A 9,678-nucleotide genomic window follows, 5' to 3' on the forward strand; every position below is an offset into this window, starting at 1 on the left:
CAGCCGGGCCCGGCCGGGGGGCTCAGCAGCAGCGTGTGATGAGCCGGGCAACCGTGGCTGCCACAGGTGAGGGGATCAGAAGAGTCCATCTGCTCTCCTTGGAGCTGCTGCCTCCCATTCCCACCACCGGGGCTGCTGCAAGTCCTGTGACAGGCAGAGCTGCTGTGTGAGGGCAGAAAGGGGCTTCCCAGCGTTGGAGACCCCAGGAGGGCAGGCAGGAGTGGGCAGGCAGGGGGTGCAGGAGCCAGGAGGGCTGTGCAGGACGGAGCACGCACTGCTGAGCTGGGAGCCAGCCCTGCCAGGGGTGCTGCCCTCCTGGGAGGAACAGGGCAGCTTTTGTAGACCAGGGCACAGAGGTCCATGCATGGGACTTCCCTCAGCCTGTGGCTGTTCTCCAGGGCTCCCTGCGCGGCTGTTGGGATAAAACGGGGAGTTGGTGCTTTTGGCTGATGTGTGTTGTCCTTTTGCTTTCAGGATGGGAAGGAATTTGGAATTGGGGAGCTTGTCTGGGGAAAGATCAAAGGTTTCTGCTGGTGGCCTGCCATCGTCGTCTCCTACAGAGCCACGGCCAAGCGCCAGGCTGTCTCGGGCATGCGGTGGGTGCAGTGGTTTGGAGATGGGAAGTTCTCCGAGGTAAGCCTGCCTGCCCCTGCCTGTGCCTGGCTGAAATCCCCTCCCTGCACGTTTTTCCCATCTGTCCCATTGCTGGGACCCTGGTGTTGAGCGTGGTCAGGCTCTTGCATGCCCTTGAGGCTCTAGTGTCCGTAAATGACTGGCCACTGCAGGTTGGTGACAGGATCCAGCAATGGGGACATCTGCCTGGCCCCTTCGCAGGGTCTTGTCCAAGCTCAGGTCTCTGGGGCTGTGTCCCTGTTGCTCCCTGTCACCCGGGCTGCAGGAGGGAGGGACGTGCTGTGCTGGCTGTGCCGGCAGAGGGTGCAAACCACCCGTCCTGGCTGCTGCTGTGATGCTGCTGCCTCTGCCTTCCTCCCTCTGCTGGCCCTGCCCTCTGCAAACCCGCTGCTGGGCTTCCCTTCACAGCTCCATGGTCCAGACCAGGCCCAGCACCCTCAGCTGTGCTGGGAACTGCTGTGCTGCTTGGTCGGGGCTGCGGCGCGGGGACACGGTCCCCTGGGGGGACACGGTGCCATGTGGGGGACACAGCCAAAGCAAGGCATCCCTGTGCCTGCTGGTGAATTTTAGTTGCTCTCTCCCAGGTTTCTGCAGACAAGCTGGTGGGACTGATGGCCTTTAGGCAGCATTTCAACTGTTCCACGTTTAATAAGCTGGTTTCCTACCGACGAGCCATATACCATGCCCTGGAGGTAACAGGGGAGCAGAGCTGGGGCTGGGTGGGTGAGGCCCCTGGGCTCTGCAGGGGTGGTGGGATGTAGGGAGAGATGGACTGCATGCAGGGTGGCTGATGCAGCTGATCTGGCCCAGGATGCACTTTGCTGGGGCAGGAAGAGGTGCCCTGGCTGGGAAGCAGGACGTCTGCTCAGCCCAGGTGCCCACAGAGCCTGGGAGGTGAGGGGGGTGGCTGGGGCCTCCTGGCTCTGCCCCTGCATGATGCTCTGCCTTGCATCTGGGGCTGGTTCTGGATGATGCCTGCGAGTCACCTTGAGAGCTGTCAGCCCAGGGAGCTCCTGCCAGTGCCCAGAATTAATTATTTCCCCCATCTGCTGGGGCAATGTGGACAGATGTCTATAGGAAAACCATCCTCTCCCTACTGGGACTGTTTCCAAGTGCAGCCATGGGGCCAAACTCTGCTTCTGCCAGCAGATTCAGGTGTAACTGCTGCTGCCCCAGGGTCTCGCTGCTCCAGAACCCCTGGGCCAGGTTCCTGCCAGGTCTCTGCCTTTTGCAGCAGCATCGTGGTGGCAAGGCAGTGTCACTGGCTGGAGGTGTCCTGGGCTGGTGCTGGATGCCCTTTGCCATCAGGGCCGTCGCTGAGCCACCTCATGGCTCTGATCCTCATCCAGGGGACACATCACTGGGCTATGGTGCTGCAGACCTACAGGCCCCTCTGCTGCCTTTTTCTCCCTGCTGCTTGCCTGGGAGCAGCATCCAGGAGAGAGCTGGGGCTGGGCTGTCCCTGCTCTCCCGGCTGGGGCTGGAGGACAGATGGACACTGCAGGGGGGAGGCAGGGCCAGGGGCACACCCAGCACTGGAATCTGGCAGCTGCCCCTGTGCTGGGGACACCGAACCCTGTGCATGTGTCAGTGGTGGGGATCTGTGCTGTGCAGGCACCAGCCGGGCTGCTCCCCCCGTCACCCCGGCCCACACCTTCCCCCTCTCACGCAGGTTGCCCGGAGCCGGTCGGGAAAGACGTTTGCAGCCACCCCCAGGGAGTCCCTGGAGGAGCAGCTGAAGCCCATGATCGACTGGGCACTCACTGGCTTCAAACCCCTGGGCCTCAAGGGGCTGCGACCACCCAAAGCCTCAGGTGAGGGGGTGGCAGGAGCTGGGCAGGGAGGAGCCCACTCACCAGCTGCCATGCCTTGCTGGCCTGGTTCTGAGGTGGCAACAGGGCTCGTGGCTGGGATGTCCTGCACAGCAGCACTGCAAAAAGCCAGAGCAAAGCTCCCTCCAAGCTGTTGCTCCTGGAAACGGGTGAGCTGGCTGAGCCTCCTGCCCCGCATGGGCAGCCAGGGTGGTCTGGAGGGGCTCTGCTTTTGGCTGGGGTGGGACCTGGAGGGCTGGGCAGGAGATGTGTCCCCCAGTGGGAAGCTCCCGGGGCTGCAGGGTTATCCTCAGGGAGCCACCTTTGCCTGGCAGAGAACGGGGCCCTGAGGAACGGGACGGAGGAGGTGCTGTCCCTCGAGCAGTGTCCCCGCACCAAGAGGCTGAAGTCCAACCTCTGCAACAATGGCAAGGAGCAGCGGGTGGAAGACGACCAGACCCGAGGTAACCTGCAGCTGGGGAGCAGCATGGCCTGGCCATGCATCCTGAAAAGCAGCAGGAAATCTCTCTGGGAAAGGGCTGGGCTCTTCCTGGGGGCCACGGACTTGCTTTCCAAAGGCAAAGGCTTTTGTGGTCTCTTGTTGCTCACTTGTGCCTTACAAGTCAGCAGCAAACCCAGCTGCAAGACATGGCTCCACAAGCTGGGCTCCTTTAATTGCTCCACATGGAAATGGTCTGTGTGTTGCTGCTCTGGTTTCTCCAGCAGTGAAAGATCAGGGGTCTAGCCCCAAAATTTCTAATGCTTGTGGCCTGTGCCTTCTCTGTGTAACACTCTGCAGAGCTGCAGCAGTTTTAATGCAAGAAATAAAGCATTTAGAAGTAGAGTGCATTTAAAGTTTGTTGCATAAGGAATGATTAATATCTCTTATATTTTTCATGTATAAAGAGCAAATGGTTTCTGAAGTTACGAACAACAGTGGGAGTCTTGAAGGTAACGGGTTGCCCTGTCTCTTGGGAAGGGTGTGGGGCTGGTTTCAGGTGCCTGCAGGAGCACTGGGCAGAGGTTGTGGGTGCCCTGGGAGCAGGGCTGCCCTGGAGGGTGCGGGAGCAGGCACTGCCCGCTGAGCACAGCTCTCTGTCACAGACAGCTGCCTGTCCTGCGGGAGGAGGAACCCGGCCACCTTCCACCCGCTCTTCGAGGGGGGCCTGTGCCAGACCTGCAGGGTAAGAGCTGCCGAGCAGGACCCTGATGCTGCAGGAGGGGCTGCAGAGTCCAACCTGCTGCCAGGGCAGTAGGGGTGACTGCCAGGTCCCACCCCTGCCATATCCACCATGGGTTTGTCCCTCTGTGTGTTCGCCCTGCTCGAGGCACCAAGGACGTGCATCTCTGAGCTCTCACCATGCACCAGGGATGGAGAGAAGCTGTGTTCACTGTTCACCACCTGAGCATGGATCCTGATCCTCTGTCCTTCCCTCTTCCTTCCTGTGCTTATGCCAGGATAGATTCCTGGAGCTCTTCTACATGTACGACGAGGATGGCTACCAGTCCTACTGCACTGTCTGCTGCGAGGGGAAGGAGCTGCTGCTCTGCAGCAACGCCAGCTGCTGCAGGTGGGCCCTGCATGTCCCCGTCTCTGCTCCTCTGGCTGAGCTCCTGGCAGAGCTCCTGGGGAGCTGCAAGGAAGTCAGTTCATGCCTGAGCCTGGGCAGGGTCCCATGCTGATCCCTAGCACCTCAGCCCACCTATCCCCGCTGAGCTCCACCTGGGAAGGTTGGCCAGAGCTTTACCCACACCTGGGCCACCAGCTTGTGGTAGCAGCCCTAAAAACCAGGATGCTACATGGAAAAACATCCAGCAAAATGGGGTGGGGGCTTGAGTGCCTGGCAGGGGAGAATCCAGGAGAGGCTGGGGTGACCCAAAGGGGTTTCTGGAGATGACAGAATGAGGTGTTGTGGTTTTGACAGGTGCTTCTGTGTGGAGTGTCTGGAGGTGCTGGTGGGGCGAGGGACGTCGGCCAAAGCAAAGGAGCAGGAGCCCTGGAACTGCTACATGTGCCAGCCCCAGAGGAGCTATGGGGTGCTGCAGCGCCGGCAGGACTGGAACACCCGCCTGCAGGACTTCTTCACCAGTGACAAGGGGCAAGAATATGTAAGGGCTGCAGGCAGGAGAGCCCAGCACACTGGGATTCCGGGGAGAGGGCTGCCTAGGGCAGGGCTGGCTCAAAATCCGTCAGCCCTCTGCCTTGGTCTCACTCATCCCCCCTCTCAGAAGGTGCTGGGCTCGTGGCCCCCCAGATGCTCCCCTGAAGGCAGAGGTGATGCCTATAAGGCCAAGGTTTGGCCTCCTAGAGCATCACAGCTCTGCCCAGAGCTTCACTGCTGTCCTTCCATTGCAGGCTGAACCCAAAATCTACCCAACAGTCCCACCAGCAAACAGGAGACCCATTCGAGTGCTCTCCTTGTTTGACAGCATCACAACAGGTGAGGCGCTGGAGGAGGCACCAGGGCTTGGGGCTGAGGGTTTTGTGGCCTCAAACCTGTCTCTGAAAGCTTGGTGGGGAGAAAGGGAGGAAGGGCAGGGGGATCCCCATCAGAAGGGGATGAGGACAGGGGCTGGCCAGGTCTGTGGAGGAGAGAGGGGTGGAGGGAGGATGTGGGAGTGATGCTCACAGAGGCTCCTGCTGCACCGAGTGCTGTCTTGGGTGGCTGGTTTCCCTGAGCAGCAAGAGCTGTGGGGAGGCTGGTAACCTGGCCTCTGGCAAAGATGTGCCTGAGGGCAACTGGTTTGACTCAGCTCTAGAGTTCTGTTTTCTGGGAGCAAACCTGCCTGCGGGAGCAGGTCTGAAGTCTAGTTTGCTCATCCATAAGTTCTGTGTGACTGCACCCACCTAGGACAAGCAAAAGCGGCCACATCGAGCATCAGTGCTGACGAAGGAGACTGGGAGACTAAAGAGAGCAGTGGAACCTCAGACCTCTGTCCCTTGGCAGGGTACCTGGTGCTGAAGGACTTGGGTATCCAAGTGGAGAAGTACATTGCCTCAGAGATCTCTGAAGACCCCATTGCTGTGGGCACCATGCGGCACGATGGGAACATCACCTACGTGCACGATGTCAGGAACATAACCAAGAGAAACGTGAGGATGTTTCTGCGGGGGGGGGGGCTGGGGAATGTGGTGCTGTGGCCACATGGGTCTCGCCCCACATGACATCTCCTAACCTCGTCTGTTGGCTCTAGATCGAGGAGTGGGGTCCCTTTGACCTGGTGATAGGTGGAAGCCCCTGTGACGACCTCTCCGTTGTCAATCCGGCCCGGAAGGCGCTGTATGGTAAGGCAGGGCTGGGTACCCTGGGGTGTTCCTGCCGTGTGGAACCACCTGGAAGCCCACAGAAGCAGTTCAACCCCAGTCTGGGTTGGTGATGACTCCCCTCTGGGATGCAAACCGTGGGTGGCACCTGCAAAGCACAGGGTGTCCCACACCAGCGCGGACCCGTGTCCCTGTGCCACAGCCTCTCCCACCCCACTCTGCTCTCCCTTGCAGAAGGATCCGGGAGGCTCTTCTTTGAGTTTTACCACCTGCTCAACTTCGCCCGTCCCAAGGCAGGAGAGGAACGCCCCTTCTTCTGGATGTTTGAGAACGTGGTGGCCATGAGGGTCAATGACAAGAGGGACATCTCTCGGTTTCTGGAGGTAGGGATTGCTGCCTGCTCCGGGAAGAACACGGGAGCAGGAGACACCTGCTGGGCTGTTCCAGGTGTGTGAGGGTCTGGCTGTGGTTTTGTATGGCCCCCAAGCTGGAAGAGCCCCTGCCTGATGCGCGTGCCAAGAATCAACTTTTTTGTCTTGGCTCTGGGTCCCCTCTGGCCTCCAGCACGTGAACCTGAGCCCTCCCTCTCCAGGGAGATGTTTTTCCCAGCCTCGCAGGAGCTGCTCAGAGCAACGTGTATTATTTCTAGGAAGAGGGAGGGCAGGGACTGGAAAGGATCTTTAACACTGTGGTAGCCAAGATGGGCTGTGGGTCTGCAGGGACCCTGGTGTGTGAAAGCCCCACTGGAGGCTGGTGGTCCTGATCCTGGCCCAGCCAGGCTGGCAGTGTGGTGTGCTGGGTTTGCTTTAGCTGCTGGCCAGGGCTGTGGGGTGGGAGCCCATGTGGCTGACCAGGCCGTGCCCTGGTGTGGAACGAGGGTGTGTTGGGGCAGCATCTGCAGGGGATTTCCTGAAGTCTCAGCAGTGCATTGGTAAAGAGCTTCTTCTGCAGGAGAGGACTGAGCCTACACTTCCTCTCACCTTTCTCTCCCTGTCTCCTGGCCTGCAGTGTAACCCGGTCATGGTCAATGCCATCAAGATGTCAGCTGCCCACCGCGCGCGCTACTTCTGGGGCAACCTTCCCGGGATGAACAGGTAACCCAGCTCTGCTGCTCTGAGTCTCTCGTTCTGTTTTGTGGTGCTTCTGTGGTTCTTCTTTCCTCCTTGGCCCTCAGCCCAGCTCCCAGGAGCTGAAGAGCTGCAGCCCCTTTCCCTGGGGTCATGTGCACGTGATAATGTTGCTGGTTAATGAGCAATGATGAGACTGTGGGAAAAGTGCAGTGTCCCCATCCCTGGACCTGCAGCCTGTGGAGGGGAGGGTGACGGGGCTCGTGCAGGAGCTGTGTGGTGTGTCTAGCTTGGATCACACCTTGCTGCACCCTGAATTCATGGCAAAACACAGCAGAAGGACTTGGAGTAGAGTAAAATCCATTTCCTAGCAGTCCTGCACACCAAAGACAGCAACAAAAACTGGAGTTTTTTTGCACAGCCAAATCCTCAGCCAACGAGCACAGAATGGCTTTAAATATTTTTGCATGTTTATATTTAAATTGCCAGTATTTGTTGGAGTAAGAGCTAATTAAAGCTGAGCTAGAGGCATGTAGGTATTTGAAAGTGAAATAGCACTTACACCATTTGAAATGGCACTTGGAGCTTAAACCTGGTTGTGAAGAGATGGAAGCCCCAGCACGATGACTCGGAGCTCTCCCAGTGCAGTAGCCCAGGGTGGTGCCTGCAGAGGTGCCTGGCAGGGCAGGGGCAGGCAGGGTGGCACTGGCACGTGGCTCCTTCCAAAGTTCTGCCGGGAAAAGCTCCGGGGAGCACTGTGGAAGATGCTCCTGTGCCTGCCACGGGAGGAGCTGCTCTGGTCTGGCATGTGCCAGAGCAGGCAGGAGCTGTGAGTTTGTGGGAGACAACCTCTGATGACTCAGGGGTTCCTCAAGAGGGTGACCCGTTGACCTCAGCCAAGCTGGAGAGGCTGCATGAGGACTCGGAATATTTCTCCTCCCAGCTGTGTCATTGTCTTTAGAGCTTTGCTTTTTGCTCCCCATAACTCTGTGTTGGTGCTGATTCCCGGCTGAGAGATGATTGGTGGCTCTTCTGTTTTCCTTTGGCTTTCCTAAACCCAATTTTAAAATAGAGCCACTGGGGATGTTCCTCTGGGATGGGGGGACAGCTGGGTCTGGGTGCTTGGTCCCCATCCATATGTGGGTTATGTTGTCTGTGGCACCAACTGCTGTGGGATGTTTCCCAGGCTGCCTGTTCCCGTGGGCAGGGCTGTGGGTGGGCTCTGCTCTGCCCCTGCCCTGGGGTGGGTCTGCTGATGGCTCTGGGCACAGTGGGAACAACTGTGTTGTCTTTGAATGCTCTGAGAGCTCTGGGTGGGAAGTGCTACATGTGGACACGTCGCCGCTCTGGGCAGGGACTGTTCTCAGTGAGGAGGCTCTGAGCTAACATGGGCTGGGGCTCGAGGGACCTCGGGCTGGACGCAGAGATGGGGCAGGGATGCTGCACTCTGGATGTGGCCAGTGGGCTCCAGGGAGCCCCCGGGCCTCACCCCCTGTGTCTCTGCCCCGCAGGATCTTCGGCTTCCCCCTCCACTACACGGACGTCTCCAGCATCAGCTGCGGGACTCGCCAGAAGCTGCTGGAGAGATCGTGGAGTGCCCCTGTCATCCGGCACCTCTTTTCCCCACTCAAGGATTATTTTGCCTGTGAATAACAAGCTGAGGTCCCTCATCTCTCTGGTAAAGATGCAGAGCTCTGCTGCGGTGGCGGGAGAGGGACGGGCACAGGTTCTGCCACGGCCCCTTCCCTCCCAGCCACCTCCTGTGGGAAAGCACCTCCTGGCCCCACGGGAACGTCTTTAACCAAAGAACCTGGCAGGGTAACTTTTCTTTTAAAGGGACCAAGAGCAGCAATACATAGAAAACGATGGACAAAAAAGCTTTATTTCCCTGGCACAGGAAGCTCTGCACGGCTGCTGGGATGGGAAGTCTCCAGAGCATTAAATACTCCGTTTTAGCCTAGAGCTGGGAAGTCACAACTTGCTGAGCAGTGAGTGTGGAGGCAGCTGCCGGGGTGCTGCAGACAGACTTGAAAGTGTTGCTTTTCCTAGACAAACAAAACCTCTCTTAAATCAGCTGCCAAAAATCCTCAAACTGCAGCAGCAGGTTGCGAGGGACCCTGCTCAGGTTACACACACTGAACGTGCAGGAGACAGAAACCAAATATTTTTTAATTTTTGTTTTTAAGACTTTTTTGATAAGCTTTGTTTTTAATGTCTATTGCTGCTTTAAGGCATTACGTAAGAATGTGGAGATTCCTAGACCTGAATGTAGCTGAAACTGAACTGTGAGGTGATAGAAATACTTTTCTAGCTAGATATCTAAAAAAAAATATTGTGGCTGTAGTTTACAAATATTCACTACTTCCTTTTTAAAGCATCTAAACCTTTTTCCTTGCATTTAAAAATCCTGCTGAGTGGTTCGAAAGCTTCCACAGTCACCAGAGCACGGAGGGTTTGGGCTGCAGTGTCCACAGAGAAGGTTCTCTGAGTGTCTGTTCCCCCCTTGAAGGTGGTGCCTGGGGGGGTGGGTGTTGTCCTCAGAGCACAGCCCCCCTGCTCCATGTCCTGTGCAGCTGAGCCCCTCTGTCCCCCTCACTTTCCGTGGCCCTGGGGCTGCCCTCCTGGCTGGTGCCCCCCGGGACTCTTGACTCCAATGCACATTTCAATGCACTGAAACCTGTGATGTCCCCCCCTCTCTCCTCCCCTACCTCTGCTCTTCACTACAACCTGCGTCTGGCAGGGTCCTTGGGTGCCTTCTCAAAATGAATTGGGTGCAAACCATGGGCCAACCCTCTTCCCAAAGCCCAGCTGTCTCACGAGGTGTTGTACAGCATCAGTGGGAAATAAGGACTTCTCTCCCAGCTCCTTCTACCTCTTTGAAACGTGGGGACCCCCTGGTGTC

The 9,678-nt window shown here is 58.0% G+C and overlaps 1 protein-coding gene across 1 annotated transcript in view; it reads left to right on the forward strand.

Moving 5' to 3' along the window:
- The window catches only part of DNMT3B (DNA (cytosine-5-)-methyltransferase 3 beta), a 16,843-nt gene extending 8,414 nt beyond the window's left edge, over positions 1-8,429 (forward strand). The window contains 13 exon segments of the mRNA XM_009993989.1: positions 475-633; positions 1,218-1,325; positions 2,306-2,447; positions 2,780-2,908; positions 3,351-3,395; positions 3,549-3,628; positions 3,903-4,015; positions 4,370-4,553; positions 4,801-4,885; positions 5,393-5,538; positions 5,640-6,092; positions 6,718-6,803; positions 8,288-8,429. Coding sequence (XP_009992291.1) covers positions 475-633; positions 1,218-1,325; positions 2,306-2,447; positions 2,780-2,908; positions 3,351-3,395; positions 3,549-3,628; positions 3,903-4,015; positions 4,370-4,553; positions 4,801-4,885; positions 5,393-5,538; positions 5,640-6,092; positions 6,718-6,803; positions 8,288-8,429 — 1,872 coding nt within the window.
- Positions 8,430-9,678: the final 1,249 nt, after the last annotated feature.

Source organism: Chaetura pelagica, unplaced genomic scaffold (assembly GCF_000747805.2).
Source record: "Chaetura pelagica isolate M959 unplaced genomic scaffold, ChaPel_1.0 scaffold493, whole genome shotgun sequence".
In the NCBI taxonomy this organism is placed as follows: Eukaryota; Metazoa; Chordata; class Aves; order Apodiformes; family Apodidae; genus Chaetura; species Chaetura pelagica.